The following is a 16,822-nucleotide window of genomic DNA, read 5'->3' on the forward strand; positions in this document are numbered from 1 at the left end:
TCCAGTTGGCTTCCAGAAGCAACATTCCGGTCTGCCACAGTGTGCGCATGGAGCCTCGTTTGGCGGGAAAGCAGCACGAAGTTCACTCACGGTCTGCTTCCTCGCCGCACGCGTCGCACGGAGCGCGAGATCTTCGACGTTGGGGAGACGGTTGTGGTTGAATCTCCATCTCCAGCACGGTTTGCACAGGTGCGGTCCAAGAGGATCAGAAGAGTCCATTAGGATTCGACTCTGTACTTTTCCATCGATTTTGTAGTAGATAATTCTGCCACACAAAGGGTTGCCGCATGGGGCATCAAATTTTCGAACAATACTCGGGATGCCCTGGTACATAGTCCAGGCTCCGTTCAACCCACACCACGAAACCTCCGGTAGATTCAATGAAGCTCTGATCTTGGCCGTTAAGTTGTATGAAGCTGGACTGCAGTACATGTGGTCTATGCCAATGTCTTGGTAGGTACCAAAGATTATCATGACAATACCCTCGAGTAGATAACTGTATACCGTGCTTGGCAGCCTATCAAACGCGGCAAACGTTCGTGGATTCAAGCTGACGCCTTCGCGACAAGAGTTCTGGTATAAACGGCTGCCTGCATACCGAGCAGGCAGCTCGTCCACTTCATACCGATCTGGTATGTATGTGTGTGATTGATAACGTCCCTGGTAGCGACTCCGCATTGAACCTTGTTTTCCAGTAATTGCTCGAAGGTGGTCGCTATGTTGAGGGTGGTTGTTGTGACGAAGTTCAGCGATTGAGAGATTGGAAGTGAGAAGGTTGGAGAAGACGAAGATCGTTGAGAAGAGTGAGCGTTGATCAGAAAACACATCGTATCCATCTTCATGAGGCTTAGCCTGACCGGGCCGCTTGTGCGGGTGAGGGGGTAGTTGCCCTGGTAGAGGTGGCGTATCGGCTCCTGGTGGAAGTTGACCGCAGCTGTTCGTGCCGGAAAGTTAGTGACTGAGAAGTAGAAGGCGCGAACGCTACAGAGGAGCAAAGCGGGGCGGCGAGGCTAAACATGGAAAAACTCGTATGGAGCGCGGAAGGTGCACTCCGCTTTCACTTCCATTAAAGTGAAGGAGACAAACTCTGAGTAACGCACTTGTTAGAAGTAGGAGCGGGTCACTTGAAAAGAACAAGCTCTCTCTCGGTTAGTCGAAATTAGGGTTTAGCGAAATTTCTTAATAGCTGGGCAACTACACGCGAACTTTGTGTAAAACTTGTATACTGTAAGCATTGATGGTATACGCCGGGCCTACGTTTTTTGAAGCCATCAACCGTGTAGATTGGTTATGTTATCTGCAAAGAAGGAAGTAGCCTAACTCCTGGTATTTCGACTAATGGGAAGGCTCTTTCGTTTACAACTGCTATCAACTGCCAAGCATGCTGCATCTACACCAAAAATCTAAACGCACGATCCTGTCCTGCGCCAGGAACTGCATTGATCGCTCCTTCAACATGCTCCCCCTTGTCTAACTTCTTATTCAACCGCCCCAGGATGATTCTCATCACCACAGTCATAATAATCGCCAATGCTGCCGTCCCACAGTCCACACTAAGCGGCAGCACGAGGTTCGGCTGCTTGTTTCCTTTGGTTTGGGGATACATATAAGATGCATATATGCTGCTCGTGTTCGATATCGCGTTGATGAAAGCAAGTGCTGCGGCGCGCTTTGCAGGAGGCCGTGGCATGGAATTGGAAACCCAGGCCAATACTACGACATATCCGGTATAGACGCCAGGAATCATAAGCATCATGGCAAAATAACGAGGACCGATCGATGTCGTGGCTGCGGCAATGATGAATGACGCAACGCCGACACACAGGGGTAACACAATGTGGAAGAATCGCTCGCCGGTTCGGTCCGCGTGCCAGGCGTTTATGTATGTCGTAATGACGGCGAGGACATATGGTGGAGCCGTAAGGAGGAGCGTATGGATGTTGTCGTAGCCTAGTGTCTTCACCACCGTCGGGAAGAAGTTTGTTACTGAGGCGGAGGACACGATCGAAAGTAGAAGGACAGTAAAAACCCAGGTCTTGATATCCACCAGCGCAAGCTTCAGTCCGTGGAAGAAGGTTTGTGACTCAGCTGAAGTCCAGTCGTCTTCTCCAATATCTTCTTGTAGTCGGTACACGGCAAGTTGTCGTTCCTCTTCGGTGAGCCAGGACGTAGTGCGTGGGAAATTCGGTAGGATGAAGAACGCCGCGAACGCTATTCCGATCGTAATTGCGCCCTCGATTAAAAATACGTAACGCCATGCCCTTAGCCCATGCAAACCGTCCATATTACTTGTAATACCAGCTGTTATAAGTCCGCCAAATGCCCCGGAAATGAGAGAACCGGAGTAGAGAATGGCCGTCCTGAAGCCCAGCTCTTTTCTCGTGTACCATGCCGACAGATAGAACAAGCAGCCCGGGAAGTATGCTGCTTCCACAAATCCCAGGAAGAAACGGCATGCGAGTAGACCGCCAAAGTTCTGACATGCTCCTGTTGCGCCGCTGATGATGCCCCATACAATCATGCACGAGGGGAGGTAGATCGCGGGTTTGCCAGTCTTGTTGAGAAAGAGGTTGGATGGGACTTGGAAAAGCACGTATCCGACGAACAGAATGGACACTATGGTCTGAAGTTTGTTAGTGGTTCTCGTTGACAACCTGATCGTGCACGGACACATACCTGGTACTGCACACTACTGAGATTCAACTCATCCTGGAGACCGGCCAAGCGAACCGCTGCGATGTTGTTTCTATCCAGATAGTTCATGATGTACATCAAAATGATCATGGGAAGCAGCCTTGTGTCGATTTTCTTCCTCATCCTAGCTTCAGCCTGCTGTCGTTGCTCGTGCGACATGGCGGCAACAAGCGGCGGAGGTGTGAGTTTGGAGCTCGAAGGCGCGTGGCCTGTATCTGTAGCTCTAGAACCGACGTCATTTGATAGGCGGTCCGTTGTGCCTTTCTGATCGAAATCAATCGTTGTAGCCATGACAGGCGACGATTGAGATGCAAAACACTGTACGTCAAGCTGTTGGCTGGTCAGAAGGTTGCTCTCCGAATTTTCCAAGTAAAATGGGCAAAAGCCAAGGGCAGGATAAGCTCACGTCCAGCGCATCCAAGCTTTACTTATACTACGCGTCCCCGACGCTTCTGCAGGGAGGCATGTCATCTAGACGAAATTTCTCCAACTAAGATAGCGTTAGTGCCTTATCCTAGGTCTTAACTATATGACATCGGTTAGTGATGTCGATCGAATGGTCAATAGGTCTGTGAGCAGGTCGCAGATTGGCTGGAAGAAGCGTTGATGATATGGTGGCGCGAATGTGCATGACACGAATGAAGTGCGGGGTGATGATCTGCCGAGGCGTCATGGTTCTGGGGGAGAACAACCTGGGGTCGAGGTGTTTGGAGCAAGACGGAGCAATACCGTTCCAGCTTTGGAGTTGCACAACTATTCAAACAATTGAACCCATGAAATACCCCATCAATAAACAGATCTTGAACAGTCTTTCTGATGGTGTTATAACATGCTTTGAACCGAGAATAGCACAACCTGAAAGTTATGTAGGATATTGGCGGAGGAGATCCTTCTGAAGTGTAGCCATGTCAAGATATATGTGCTAAGGATATCGTACGTCTACGCTTCCTTCAAATCTATTAATGCAACACGTCTTGTCAGTCTGTGAATGTCCTGAGATGTACCTAATGGTGGCTGATGGCTTGTGCTCATGGGGACGCCACGGTACCGCCTAAGTTTTCCGAACCTCTGTTGACCAAACACCATCGAAACATTCACAATAACGCCAATTTTGCAAATCGAACAGTAACCTGTCAGCGATCAGATTTCTGTGGATTCGTTTTGGATGTTGAGAAGCGGCAATCAAGGTTTGGCCTTGGTTCGTCTTTTCGCCACTGTCAGGGATGAGAAGTGTATGTTATGGATGGTTGATATTAAAGAACTGATGTTGTTCTCCCTGCTCGAATGGAGTAGATCTAATGCCCCTTTAACGGCGATCTTAGTGTTGAAGACGAGGGTGAAACGAGGTGGTTGGTGGTTGGCCGGTGCTCGAACCTTCTTTGCGCCACCCTATCTGGCTAGCGCTAATTGACGCGCTGAGATCGTCACGCTTTCGAGATCCACAGCCTCACTCATCTACATCTTATCCCAGCACATTGTGTGCCCAGGACTCTTCATATTCGCATTCATCCAGGCACTCCATCACATTCACTCTCCGGAAATTTGCTTTTCGTTCTCTTACAACACCGTTGAAAGCACCCGTAACGCCTCATAGTGTTACACGTACGTCCGTCAAAGCGCCCTGTGCACATATAATGCCAATCACGAGACCGCACCTTGATAATTGTACAACGCAACCCACACCCGCTCAACTCTCGTCTTCCGCTTCACAACTTGCCTCTCCGAACTAGAACTTTCGGCGCGCTAGACCACAAGAGAAGGCAGCAGCACGACCCGTCAGCTGACACCATATTCCGCCAAATATTGATTATAATAACTTCATCCAACATGGACTTCTCCAACAACGCTTTTCGTGTTCCGCCCTCTACTTCCAAGGTATCTGATGACGCCATGTCTCACGCCAATTTGGTAATGGCGTGTCGTTGGGGTTGGACGAGTACGCCCGGTTCAGACAACGCAAATACGCAAACACCTCTATACACATCATCTACTCCTCGAACAGCCTCGAGTACCTTCAACAATGTGCGGACAAAACGTTTCGCGCCCTGTCAAGGCCGTCTTTATCATCAACTCCTTTGCTCACACCGCATCCGAACAGACCTGGTTGAAGACTGTGGTACAAATTGCGTCGAACCTCTCGGAGACGCGGCCGGTCTACCGTATTTCTGCAACGAATGCATACAAGGCGAAGCGGCCAAGATCTGGACATTGCGGCAAGCCGAACACAACGCGACATACCCTCCCATGGAACAGATGACCAAGGAACAATCCGACCAGTGGTACAACGAGCACCAAACGCTGGAAACCGAATATGCTCGCGACCACAAGGAGTACGAAAAAGATCTCAGGACGAGGACGCGACCTAGCAATGTTTGCTCTGCCCTCGAAGCTAGTCAAGAGGAGAAGGAGTTCGCCGCTGAACTAGACTCGCTCTCGTTTTCGCTCATGGCTTCGAATGAGGCCTCTGGGGTTCAGCTTCAGTCGCAAGTTCGCAATCGCGTTAGCTTGCCGACTGATGCGTCAGAGCAACTTCACTGGAACCTCAACTCTCTTGCCTTAGACCGCGGTTCTTGTGGCGTTGAGTATTCAGCCTCTCACCTGGAAAACGGCTCGTCTACGATGCGGTGTATGAATGAGGACGAACTCTGGCGAAAGTCACGGGAGTAGAACCAAAGCGCTGACGGCCAGAACTTGGAAATAGACGATCAGGAAGGGCTACATGCGGCTGAGGAACGGGACTTGGCTTCATCCGAAAGGGGCCTTGATAACAACATGCATGGACTGGAGTAGAACCGCATTTGCAGGTGTATGGTATCTAGCGACACGGGGGCATTTCCAATACATTTTGTAACAAAATATTGCGACCAAAGTGCAGGTGGAAATCCAATGTGACACTGGACCAAAGCAAATAACTTGATTAAGATGAACACGCCACTCTCCGTTCCTGCACAACTTTAATTCAACTCTGTTTTCTTTTTCTCCTTCCAATTGTAAGGTGAATCTGCAGCGAGAAAGGCTGCCAACTCACCGTTATCTTAGCGGAGATCATGTATCTCGTGTTGGTCTGCTTCCAGTTAGGCAAGGGCACGGCTCGGCCGACCATGCGGGTAGTTCGGGAGACCACACTAAAAGCTCGCCTAGCCATTCTGACCTGAACTTACCATCGAAAAGCTCATTCGACCATCACAATGATAACAAACTTTGATAAAGTATGTGTTTATCAAGGTTGAAGAATCTAGCTTTTACTGTGAAATAGAGCTCGGAAACGCTGACAAACCAGCTAAAATAACCCTAGAACATGTAGGTACCACGGTTACATGGTGTTCAACTTAATTAAGCTTATCATATTATGCAACAACTCATCCCACCATAGGTGCCCTCTAGCGCTGTTGATCGGCCGAGATACATCCTGCTCCTTCATATACCCATCCCACCCACAAATCTACACCGCTACGCATCCTGATCTCTGCCTTCCTTTCCGTGAGTGTTTTTGAGATGGCGATCATCTCGTGGATGAGATATCTCCTCCTTGCCAGTGGGCTTTTCCTCGAGAGCGCCAGAGCAGCATGCATACCCGACGTGCCGGCAAAGTTGCTAGCAGACCCGCTTGTGTTGCAACATCCGTCTGTGCTGGCAGCGTTCAAAGAGGTAGAAAAGAACCTTTCGGCTCTCTTCAACACATCGCGCGATGGATTGAGCTTTGCGATTGTAGGTGTTTTCTCTATCTGGGCAGGATCATGGTGCCGATTGTGATTGGTGTTGCATAGTTGATTACCTTACCCCAAATCTTTACATTGCGTTTGATTGGCTATCCTTGGCATATTCCTTCGGTCTAATCACCAAATCTGGAAGGTATCGAGAACATATCGATAGCACTTTGTGCATCGAAATGCTTCGCTGACTTGATATTGTAGGTACATGCTTCAAGCCCGGAAGCGGCCTTTGTCTTCAACAATGGCTCGCTCAAGATGAACGAGACGTCGCTATATGAAGACGCTGAGAATGAGATAACAAGTGACTCCATTTTCCGTGTCATGTCTGTGTCTAAGAACTTTGCAATGGCATCCGCCCTCGTCGTCTCCGAGAAAAGCAAAAGAGACTATGCGAACAGCAGTTTTGCCCCATTATCCTTGGATACGCCTGTCCGTCTTGTGCTACCGGGGTTCAAGCTACCAGAAAAAGATTGGAATGATGGCGGTAGCGAGATCACGTTGGAGATGCTCGCAAGCCATACATCGGGACTACCGCGAGAGAGTTATAGCACGGGGTTTAACATGGTCCTGTCTACCGGCCGCGCAGACGCGACGACCATTGGAGCGGCATGGGCTGAAGCTTCGATTGAAGATGTTATGGACGGAGTCGGGAAGTCAAATCTGATGTTTGCTCCTGGGCAGAGAGCGGCGTATTCGAATGCCGGTGTAGCTGTGCTTGGATCTGCAGTCGCAGCTTACTACAGCAACCTTGTAGGGTTGAAATGGACGTGGAATGACGTAGTAACGCAGGAGCTACTATACCCGCTTAACATGACACACAGTTTCGTCGGCGCTATTTCGATAGACCTTATCCCGCACATTGCTGTGCCAGGTGGGGAGAATTGGGCCGATCTTGTTGTGGGCCTCGGATATGACCCAGCAGCTGGCATGTTTGTAGGTCGTAACTATTTCATTTCATTGTCCCCACTCTAACGATTTGTGTTCCCCTAGAGCTCTGCAAACGACCTGGCAAAATATATTCACGGCGTCTGGCTCCAATCCAACCCCTCGTTGATAAGTCCCTACCACCGCCGCCGCGTCCTCAAGCCCATATACGTCTCTCCAGACGGAAAACAGCACGTGGGGCCAGGTTGGGAAATCAACCTCCTCGCCATCTCCACTCGTAGCAATCTTACTTTGCCGGAGCTCACCAAGACCTACTCTGTATACGGGAAGTCCGGAAATGGTGGCGGATACCAGTCTTGGATTGACGTGGTTCCGAATCTAGGCTATGGACTTGTTGTCCTAGCTCAAACGGCGGGGCTAGATGAGTACGTGTCGATATCGCCGTCGCAGGTGTACAGTGCGGCGCATGAGATTCTGATGCCTGCGTTTGCCGAAGCGTTAAGTGGAAGGATGGGAGGAAGATTTGCGGGATATTACGCTGGCGGGTATGATACTGGAATTACGACTGACCAAGTTAGTCATAGTGGAAGGAACACGACTACATATGCGAAGCTGGAAATTGAAGATCAGGTATTGTATCTCCGTGATCTCGTCGTCAATGGAACGAGTGCATTAGAAGCAGTGGATCGGTTGAGCTGGACTACAGATGCGCAGCCACAGTACTTTTCTACACCTAGTGGCGTTGTTCTTGAGCCTGCTGAGGGAGCTGGTGAGACTGCGCAGTTTGGTGAAGGGGCGCAAGTGTTTAGGATGAATTTTCCGGGGTTAGATGTGTGTGATTGGTTTGATTTTGATGGGTGAGTTGGTTGTTTCGCTATTCTGGCAGACTTTTTGTCCGAAGTATTGTGGGTGACTGATGCTGATGTGCTGCAGATACAAGGATCAAAATGGATGGCCTTTAACGAAGATAGTGCTTGTGGAGAACAAAGATGGAGTTTTTCTCCATTATCCGCCATTCGATATCGTAACGTCAAGAATGTAAGCAGCCTCGTGCGCTGAATTGTTGTAGTATGAAGTATGGATAAAGAATTTTACTCATCTTGATACCAGTCCTCGAGTTCTCCAGATTAGCTTGCAGTGTTTCGAAGAGCCGCTCACTGGAGCAGACAGGCAAACACCATGCTCATCGACACTTTCATACACTACACCTTAGCCATCACACCACCGCCGTTCGCCGACACCACAGATCCCGTCATTCATGCCGATTCTGCGGAACAAACCATACTCACAACCGCGGCCGCTTCATCGACTTACGCAGGATTGCCACCAAGCTCCTTCGCCGCGTCAACCACCTCCTGCGAATCGATCCCAGATTTCACCGCCGACAGCGGCGAGTTACTAAGAAGCAGGTGCACAACATGCGCCATCTCCCTCTGAATACACTCGTACAAGCCTGTGCCCGCCATATAGCCTACGCAAACGCCAGAAATTGCTACCGGCCTCAACTACCTGTATACACTCGATCCTATCATGACTTGGTCAGTGCTTCAGTATCGAAATAAAGATATCACAGATACTGAACCCGCGATTGGAACCGTCGCAACCAATCTGCCCGCTCTTCGACCGTTGCTCGAAAGAGTCCTCGTTAGCATCACGGCGATACCATCTCGCAACAAGTCCAAAAATGATGTCGAGGCGCCTTCGTCGAACTCGAGTCAATACTTGGAGCTCCAAAGGCGCAATGAATAGATTGGAAAAGACAAGAATGTTTAGAGCAGAATTTATGATGGATCGATAGATCAAGACAGCATTTCGATCATTGATGACGATCACAAGAGCCAGGCGAGGGTTATGATTTCGTACCGAGGGATCAGAGTGGAAATGAAAACATAGTAACGAGAGGCTGAAGTGTCGGATGAAGTCGATATCTTCTATACCGACCTGCGGAATACCTATATTTATCGATTGGTCGTGAATCGTCGTTGCGTGTATTTTCTCTAACTCACCAAAGTCATCTGCTTCCTCAGAGTCCGCCAAATTGATTAATTTGGTCTCGTCCTACACTGCAATGTCAGTGTATATATGGATGGCTTCTCTTGTGCTCCCACAAATTCTGAAACACAAAGTGTATAGTTAATTCAAAAGACTCAATGCAACCACTATCTCCAGGACCAACTCTTTGTCGAGCTTCTTCATCCCAAAAATCCATATCCTCAATGAATAGCTTCCTTCCCTGTGCGACGAAGCATTCCCAATTAGAAGCCGCCTACGACACTGTCAATAGTCAGAAGTAGTAGCACACCTGGTCTATTTCTTTCAGCGTACAGGGAAAGAGGTTACTGGGTTTGATGCCGGCTGTCAGATATGTGTATCGCGGCGGCTAGTGTGAAGCAGAGGCAACAAAGCAGGCTTTATATGTGCATCGTCTGAAATAAACGTCTTTTGTATATCTCCTCAACAAAGGCTTTAAATAGCATCTGACATGCCTTGTTCCCTGTCCTCGCTTTCTGCATAGTGCTCCGTCCCGACAGGAATTGATCGTCTAAGGGTGTATTCTAAAAAATATGTTCAAAGGTTAGCGTTTAAGTAGCGTCAGTACAAAGGAGCTCTATAAACTCTGCGAGAAGTACTTAAACTGCTTCTTACAACCCCAATATGAGTTCAAATCTCGACTTATATTCTCAATCGGATTCTTGTACCAACATCCTGCCGAGATGCGCGCAAAATCGGACGTCTTGCTCGAACACTATGGTGTAGATTACGAGGAATTTCAAAGCTATGAATACCATGTGAAATGGTTCAACGAAAGAATGAAAGACCGCCCCATCGATCCGCCTCTCGAGCATTGGGTAAAGATGAAATTTCCATATGAAGCTCCTGAGCACCCGCCCTTGCCTTCCATGGAAGAGATTTCACACGGAATGGTGCACAGTTCTATAGCACAAAACGTTGGGCTCCACCCAGTATGCAGACTTGGAGATTGCGTTGTCAAACAAGGACGAGAAGGGGACATCTTCCAGGTAAACCTCCGCGGCAATTTATAGAGAAAAAGCTGACAATGAGAAGGAGGCAGAGAATCTGCTATATCTACAAGAACACTCCCAGGTCCGAACGCCTAAGCTCTACGCCGCTTTTCTCCACCACCTCCCTGATGATCCTGTGCCGATTTACTATATCATCACAGAGTATCTTGAAGGCGCTACTCTAACGCATAAATTATATTCAAGCTTGGGAGATGAGGAACAGGAAGCTTTATGCGCAAGGATTTCAGAGCAATTTATGCTTCTTCGATCAGTTCCATCAGAGGGATACTATGGCCGAGTGTATTACCAAGGTGTGGACCCCATGACTTCCATCTTTCGTCTCGCTGGCAAAGGAATGAATGGCCCATACAACACCTTCGAGGATTTCATCTCAGCCATATATCGCTCAGCTGAGCTACGCATGGCAGACACAGCATATATTCCTGAATTCCTGGAGTGCGAACTGGAGTTGCTTTCGCGGCTCAAACCTGTCTTGGGTGTAAGCAAAGGTCGTCGGCCTGTACTTACCCACCTGGACCCCAAGTGGGAGAATTTTATTGTTCGACCAGTCAAAGATGGAGAGAAGATTGTCGATTGGGAAGTTACCCTCATCGATTGGGATACCCTTGCATGGCTACCAGCCTTTGTACAAGTGGCATCACTAGACAGCCGTATCAGCTTGGAATCCGAGGATAAGAAGAAGTTTAAGGAGAGAGTATTTGTCAATTTTGAGGATTCATATCCAGCCGAGCTGGCCTATCTCCGGGAAATGGATATCGATGGGTTTTACTCATTCATGTAGAGTGGAAAGAATTTTGTATTGTGGAGAATATTGTAATCCATAGCTTGTCACGAATAATTGTTGGAAGCAATATGCAATATGGTCACTATACTCATTGTACTAGCTCTATGTAACGGACTTCTTACATCGAAAACATATGCATTTTGATTAACAGTTCAAAGATGATTTCTCCCGACAAAACGATCTACAAAAACCAGATAAGCTGAAAGGGTTTGAGTAGTTGACATTTTGTCGCGATAAAATGCAATAACTAAACCGTAAAGATAAGGGCTCTAATAAGGACAACTTTCATCATCTACATGAGAGCAAACCGTACTCTCAGAACAGTATTGTCGAGGTAGAACATCACAGGCCCTGCACCCAGCGTGCAAAATCTCCGCAAGCATGACACAGAACTTTTGAAGAATCCCTCGGTGGCCAGAATCTGTAAATAAGTTAACATTGAACCTAATAATCGATTTGATACTTCCATACGTTTGCCTAAGTTCCAACCCCAACTCACAATACATTATCCTCATTCCGGGACCAAAGGTGTCCATAATTCTGCTCCAAATCGTTCAGCAGAGCCAATTTCCAAGCATTGAATGTCACGTCCTGATCTGGTTGACTCGAAGGAGCCTCTTGAACGGGCTGACTCTTGCATATAGGTACGAAATCAACTGGATTAGAGAACCAGCCAAGTTCCTCCAACATGAACTCGGGTGAGCGTACAGCCCTCCCACGGCGTGTTATGCCGGTTGTAAGTTGGGGATAATAAGAATCACAGATGTGCGTACTGGTCATCTTTTGGTGGAGGTAGATGTACAGTTTCAGTGGCCTACCTAGATCCCTTCCTACGTAGACTAGGTGGGCGTGACGGGTGGCGTGGTTCGCAGGGGTCGAGTTTGATATTGCGGTTGTATTGCTCGGGGGTCCTAGAGGGCTGGTAATTGGCTTCATGGATGAATCATGTGTGGTCATTGTAATACCAGAGTTCACTGACGCGTTGCTTCCTAGAATTTGCAATGCCCAAGCCTGGCTGAAATTTTGGAGAAATCTAGATACGGTTTATATACATAGATTGGAGAGAAAGCAAGTAACAGTCTTACTTGTCATGAATGGAGACAAAAATTCATTGTCTTATCTAGTAACAACTAAGAATCCGTGCCAAACATCAAGAGACGAACCAGAAAGGTTCGCCCTGGACGATGAGTCACAGCTACAAGAGTCATCAGTAGCCTGAACATATACGTTTCTAACACCCACTCATATTCTGGCTAACTTGATCGAACTGCAGTCAATCTTTCGCGGGCGCGAAGCACGACTCACCAATAGTAATACACAAAGCAACAGAAACACAAAACTACATAGAAACAGCAGAGAGGAGATTATAGCGTCTTTGACCACGATGAATCCTGTGTCCCATATACAGACATGGAGCTTGAACGCAATCGTGGTGAGATCTCCTGTGAAAAACGTTTGGACATTGTGCATTGAGAACGGGTTGCTTCTGTCTCAGGGCCGCACAGTCGTATTTTTGTGCGGTGAGACGGCTCTGATGGCAGATGTGCCAAGGGACGACCTTGGAAGGATACTGATGCGAAGCCATGTAGCGGCGGTGAGACTTGGTTCATTGGTCCGGGTTCAGTTGTTCAGCCCACCTATATGGAGAGAAAGGGAGTGGGCGTCTTGAAATACAAGCATCTCCTCTACACCTAATAAGGTATAGCTAACTTGCATAGGTGGAGAAATAGGTGCGTACACATCCGGATTAGCCAAACATCAACAGAAAGTATCAATCTTCCCGAGATCTACAATCGTGCCTCTTAGGTGGAACACTTCCCATTGGACAGTCATCGCCCATACCCCTTCGTAATCTCGACACACTACAGGAGCAGTATGTTAGAATCGACGTTTTAGTAGCAATCAACCAGTTCACAGCAGATCACTCCAGAAACAGACACAAGTAAAGTTGCGGAGCCAAGCTCCGTGAAGGGGTATATTCGACAAAACGTCTACGACACACAAAATGAATCTAATTTGTACAACGCTCGAGACAGAATAGAGATGGGAAGAACCGTTGTTCGCTTCTCCAAAGACAGCGTCAGGTGACGCTGTCAAGGTCCGCGAAGCCCGTTCCTAACCTGCATATACAAAACGCGGATATGTTGCTTATTTGCTTCGAGCACTGATCGTGCTGGCTCTCCTGGCTACCAGAACGGCATCCTCATGCGTGGGAGGACCCTCGTAGTTCTTCTTGCCCCAGACGAAGTACCACACGGTGGCGATGAGGAAGAAAGCTGCGAAAACCACAGAGGCGTAGTTCATTGACGTAGGAGTGACAGGAAGATAAGTCGGCATGGAGAAAAGGGGTGTGGCGAGGAGAGACCAGGCTGTCACACGGATTAGCTGGATGTTTCTGTACTCAGGTGGAGGACTACTTACCAATGGCAATGACGTTGCAGAAGGTTCCCAGAGCTCCGAGATGGAAGCTACCCGTCTTGACCTGCTTGCGTCCGCCAATCAAGGAAACAATGATTGGAATAGCGTAGCTCACAGTCAGGCAAATGACGCCGACACCGGAGAAAGCGTTGAAAGCAGCGGCGGCTCCGAAGTAGAGGAGACCAAGCAGAAGCTGGACGACCATGCTGAGCATCATGGCATTCAGAGGAACATCGAGCTTCGTGTTGATGACCTTCCACAGCTTGTACCCTGGGATAGCACCATCGCGAGCAAACGCCCAAGTGGCTCGGGACGCAGCAGTCGTGCATCCAATACCGCAGAAGAATCCGAGAACGAGGAGCGGGGCGAGCAGACCGATCGCTGCACCCGGGGAACCGACGGCATCCCTGATGATGACTGGGGTCGGTTGGCCTGAGAGAAGACCCGCGAGCATCGCTTGGTCGGGCAAGACGAAGACAAGAGGAATGAGGAACACAAGGCCGCAGATAGTGTTGAGCACAACTGTGGCGACCATGGCCTTGGGAACCTGTGTCGCAGGGTGTTCAACCTCTTCACACATCCTACATACGAGTTAGCATATGCGCAATCATTGAAAAGCCATTACCGCGCCTGAACACAGCACATGTCGCAAGGGAGTACGAGTCGCGTGGGAATATGAAAGTTTTGCCGCTTGGAAATTCTTTTGCTTGGGAAGATTGCTTGGGCAAGAATTGCTTGTGTCGCTTTGGCAGAAAAAAGGGCGTGCTCACGAGATGATCATTCCAGTCGACGAGGTCGCATAGGCTGCGTGGAGTAACCCAACACAGAAAGACCATCCAGGTACCCATCCAGAGTTAGAGGCATCGAACTCGGTGAAGACGTAAGTGGCGCTATGGCGGCCGTTTTTCGCAATGGCTAGCACACACACAATGATGGCGATGACACCGGCAAAAGTCCAGAAGATGGCAAAAGTCTGTTTTCAATAAGTAACGCATCCAGGAGTTTTTTTTTGGAAGGGGTGCTCACATCGAGCCATGGCAGCCATTTGTTTCCAAGGGAGGACACAAGATTGCAAATGAGCGTGATACCAAGGAAGATCAGGTAGATTTGGTAGGGTTCACCGGAGAGGATGCCGACGCCAGGTGAGCTTTCGAAGACGTTGATGCAAGCCACGAGAAAGAGCGAGGTAGCGAAATTGACCGAGAGGGTGATGGTTATGTTGCCAACTACGAAAGACCACCCGCAGATCCAGGATGCGATTTTTCGATAAGACGGCGGCGCCAGCATGAACGTCTGGTAGTAAACACCGCCGCTTGTCGGGAAGACGCTCGTGATCTCACCCAGGGATGCAGCAACACAGACGATGATGCAGGACACACCGAGCCAACCCCAGATGATGTTGGTGGGCCCACCACAGACTACAGGGTAGTACAGAGTTGTGGCTAGACCGTACGGTATGGACGCTAAGACGAATGACATGAAGGCCACCTGCAGCGTTGACCGTGATCGCACCAGCTCAGACTTGTAGCCCATGGCGGCCAGGACGTCGTCGGCATCGTTCGGGTCTTCGCTCGAGGGATCCCTCCCTATGCTCAGTTTCCTGCTCTTTTTCTCGTGACTGGGAGCGTGGTGCAGGTCATTCTCGGCCGCAAACGCATCGGACTGCGTGCCATAGCGGTATTCAGCCATGAGGGGCGAGGTCTCGTCTTGACGGGAGTGGCCGGAGAGAGAAAAAGTCCTTTGGAGTCGCGAAGCTGGGCGTTGCGACAATCCGGAGCGCGGGCCCACGCTTTTGAATGCTGCTGCGGCACGTCAGACAACGCATGGTCCAGGTACACTAACCAGGAGTTGCAAGCCTTACCAGTAAACTATCCACTCGCGCCTCTCAATGACAGGCACTCCGCGCTTGGCGTGTGTCGCTGCTGGGGCTCGAGTCGGGTAGGGCGGTTTTGGTGCACCGAAAAAAACACCGAAACACTAGATCTGTTCTGGTGCAGCCGCGCCTGGTTCCCGAGCTTTTCTAGAAGCAGAACTAAAGAGCGAAAATTTGATGCCAGTCGATGTATGATGACGGTGCTTCCTGGCATCGTTTGAGGCGAGCGGATCGCGTTTTAAATGAGCGATTTGTACGCGTCAAGTGGGTGGTGAGGGTCAAGCTCCCAAGCGTTCGTGGGGTGTCCGGGTGTTGGTAGATTGCGAACATCATCGCAGCCAACCAATGGGAGTTGCCGAGGCGGTCATGATTGGCGTATTGGCGTATGAGGGTTTGAGTGATTATCGACCCCGACGACCCGGCTTTGGTGTCCCTAAGTGTCATAAAGATCCTGCGTCTAATCGCGGGAGCACGCGCGAACCGGTTGAATGAGGCAAAGCGACGAGTACCTAATCACAGAGATAGAGATGGGGACAGAGATAGAGACAGAGATAGAGACGAAGATGAAACAATGGAGAGGTATCAAAGCTTCATCGCGAAGTGGGGAAGAACGCGAGGTCCTGATTGCTCTTCCCCTCGTCCTGTGTAAGCACGTCCTGCAAGGTAGAACACGAAGTCGCGATTTACAACGCGTTCAAAGAAACGCCAAGAAGTATAACATTGCTCCCGTGCCGTCTCATCGACTATTACCTTAAAGAGCCTCTTCCGTCCGTTGCAAATACAAGCCCATCATCCGCCTCTCTTCCAAGACGGCAGCACGACGCTCAAAGCCCCACAACTGCACCCGCAATGGTTTTTCCAGCATGGAGACCTCCACTAAAGCGCTCCACAGTCGCGTAACGCCAAAGACTACGTTACGTGATGTTAGCAAGGACAGACCCTGTCACGACCACAAACCACGGCACAAAGTCCCGCGTCACGAAACATTCAACGAAAACCTCGACGCGATTTTGGACCCTTGAATTCTGCGGTGAGGCGCAGACAGGAAGAATCCACCAAGATGTGGCAGTGTGCATGGATACAGATGTGCACTAGGCGATCACTTATCTCCTGGGTTGAGCCTCTCTAATCCTCTATCTCTACTCTGCTACATGTACCATGAGTCTGTATCTCTTGTCTGTATCTTATGATCGTACTGTGGTCCGACGCCCCGAGGTACCCCATTTGCCACATCAAAGCGGCAATAATATCCCGCTGAAAGACGGGGTGGCGAGCAGTTTACACTTTGGGGATCCCATGGCATTGGAGAGAATAGACGACACACGCATAGGGGCAGGGCGGTGGCTAGGCGTTATTGATCAATGGGAAGACAACCCACACGGTGTCGGGGACATGAGTCGTGATGTGCATC

General features: G+C 49.4%; 7 protein-coding genes across 7 annotated transcripts; 3 read left to right on the plus strand and 4 right to left on the minus strand.

Annotated features, from left to right (window-relative positions):
* Positions 1–15: 15 nt before the first annotated feature.
* Positions 16–669, minus strand: P153DRAFT_254424 (uncharacterized protein; the record flags this gene model as incomplete). The annotated part of the gene is made up of 1 exon (XM_033662760.1): positions 16–669. A coding segment is annotated over one exon (654 nt), but the record flags the coding sequence as incomplete, so codon positions are not given.
* A 570-nt stretch (positions 670–1,239) lies between these two features.
* P153DRAFT_326118 (pantothenate transporter liz1) lies at positions 1,240–3,398 on the minus strand. The gene is made up of 3 exons (XM_033665288.1): positions 3,101–3,398; positions 2,677–3,024; positions 1,240–2,623 (listed from the first exon to the last, which is right to left on the minus strand). Exons 2-3 carry the CDS (start codon positions 2,983–2,985, stop codon positions 1,391–1,393), a joined length of 1,542 nt encoding a protein of 513 aa, XP_033519129.1. The 5' UTR covers positions 2,986–3,024; positions 3,101–3,398; the 3' UTR covers positions 1,240–1,390.
* Positions 3,399–4,521: 1,123 nt separating this feature from the next.
* P153DRAFT_379350 (uncharacterized protein) lies at positions 4,522–5,361 on the plus strand (the record flags this gene model as incomplete). Its single annotated transcript, XM_033669859.1, has 1 exon — positions 4,522–5,361. The coding sequence occupies one exon, from the start codon at positions 4,522–4,524 to the stop codon at positions 5,359–5,361; it is 840 nt and encodes a 279-aa protein (XP_033519130.1).
* Positions 5,362–6,662: 1,301 nt separating this feature from the next.
* Positions 6,663–8,334, plus strand: P153DRAFT_301304 (beta-lactamase/transpeptidase-like protein; the record flags this gene model as incomplete). Its single annotated transcript, XM_033664378.1, has 3 exons — positions 6,663–7,340; positions 7,398–8,149; positions 8,226–8,334. The coding sequence occupies 3 exons, from the start codon at positions 6,663–6,665 to the stop codon at positions 8,332–8,334; spliced, it is 1,539 nt and encodes a 512-aa protein (XP_033519131.1).
* A 1,672-nt stretch (positions 8,335–10,006) lies between these two features.
* On the plus strand, positions 10,007–10,691 carry P153DRAFT_252835 (uncharacterized protein; the record flags this gene model as incomplete). The annotated part of the gene is made up of 2 exons (XM_033662731.1): positions 10,007–10,312; positions 10,359–10,691. Coding segments are annotated over 2 exons (639 nt in total), but the record flags the coding sequence as incomplete, so codon positions are not given.
* Positions 10,692–11,462: 771 nt separating this feature from the next.
* On the minus strand, positions 11,463–12,077 carry P153DRAFT_360923 (uncharacterized protein; the record flags this gene model as incomplete). The annotated part of the gene is made up of 2 exons (XM_033666946.1): positions 11,463–11,541; positions 11,620–12,077. The coding sequence occupies 2 exons, from the start codon at positions 12,075–12,077 to the stop codon at positions 11,463–11,465; spliced, it is 537 nt and encodes a 178-aa protein (XP_033519133.1).
* Positions 12,078–13,238: 1,161 nt separating this feature from the next.
* On the minus strand, positions 13,239–15,428 carry P153DRAFT_126330 (amino acid transporter). The gene is made up of 5 exons (XM_033662014.1): positions 15,400–15,428; positions 14,565–15,340; positions 14,309–14,511; positions 13,542–14,119; positions 13,239–13,489 (listed from the first exon to the last, which is right to left on the minus strand). The coding sequence occupies exons 2-5, from the start codon at positions 15,225–15,227 to the stop codon at positions 13,269–13,271; spliced, it is 1,665 nt and encodes a 554-aa protein (XP_033519134.1). The 5' UTR covers positions 15,228–15,340; positions 15,400–15,428; the 3' UTR covers positions 13,239–13,268.
* Positions 15,429–16,822: the final 1,394 nt, after the last annotated feature.

Source organism: Dothidotthia symphoricarpi (assembly GCF_010015815.1).
Source record: "Dothidotthia symphoricarpi CBS 119687 unplaced genomic scaffold P153scaffold_22, whole genome shotgun sequence".
In the NCBI taxonomy this organism is placed as follows: Eukaryota; Fungi; Ascomycota; class Dothideomycetes; order Pleosporales; family Dothidotthiaceae; genus Dothidotthia; species Dothidotthia symphoricarpi.

Bases quoted from the DNA above. Each gene is read 5' to 3' on its own strand.
- P153DRAFT_326118 (XM_033665288.1), bottom strand. From the start codon at position 2,985: ATGGCTACAACGATTGATTTCGATCAGAAAGGCACAACGGACCGCCTA. The intron at 2,624-2,676 runs GTATGTGTCCGT...AACAAACTTCAG, and splicing joins TCAGTAGTGTGCAGTACCAG to ACCATAGTGTCCATTCTGTT.
- P153DRAFT_126330 (XM_033662014.1), bottom strand. From the start codon at position 15,227: ATGGCTGAATACCGCTATGGCACGCAGTCCGATGCGTTTGCGGCCGAG. The intron at 14,512-14,564 runs GTGAGCACCCCT...TATTGAAAACAG, and splicing joins AATGGCTGCCATGGCTCGAT to ACTTTTGCCATCTTCTGGAC. The intron at 14,120-14,308 runs GTGAGCACGCCC...ACTCGTATGTAG, and splicing joins TCGACTGGAATGATCATCTC to GATGTGTGAAGAGGTTGAAC.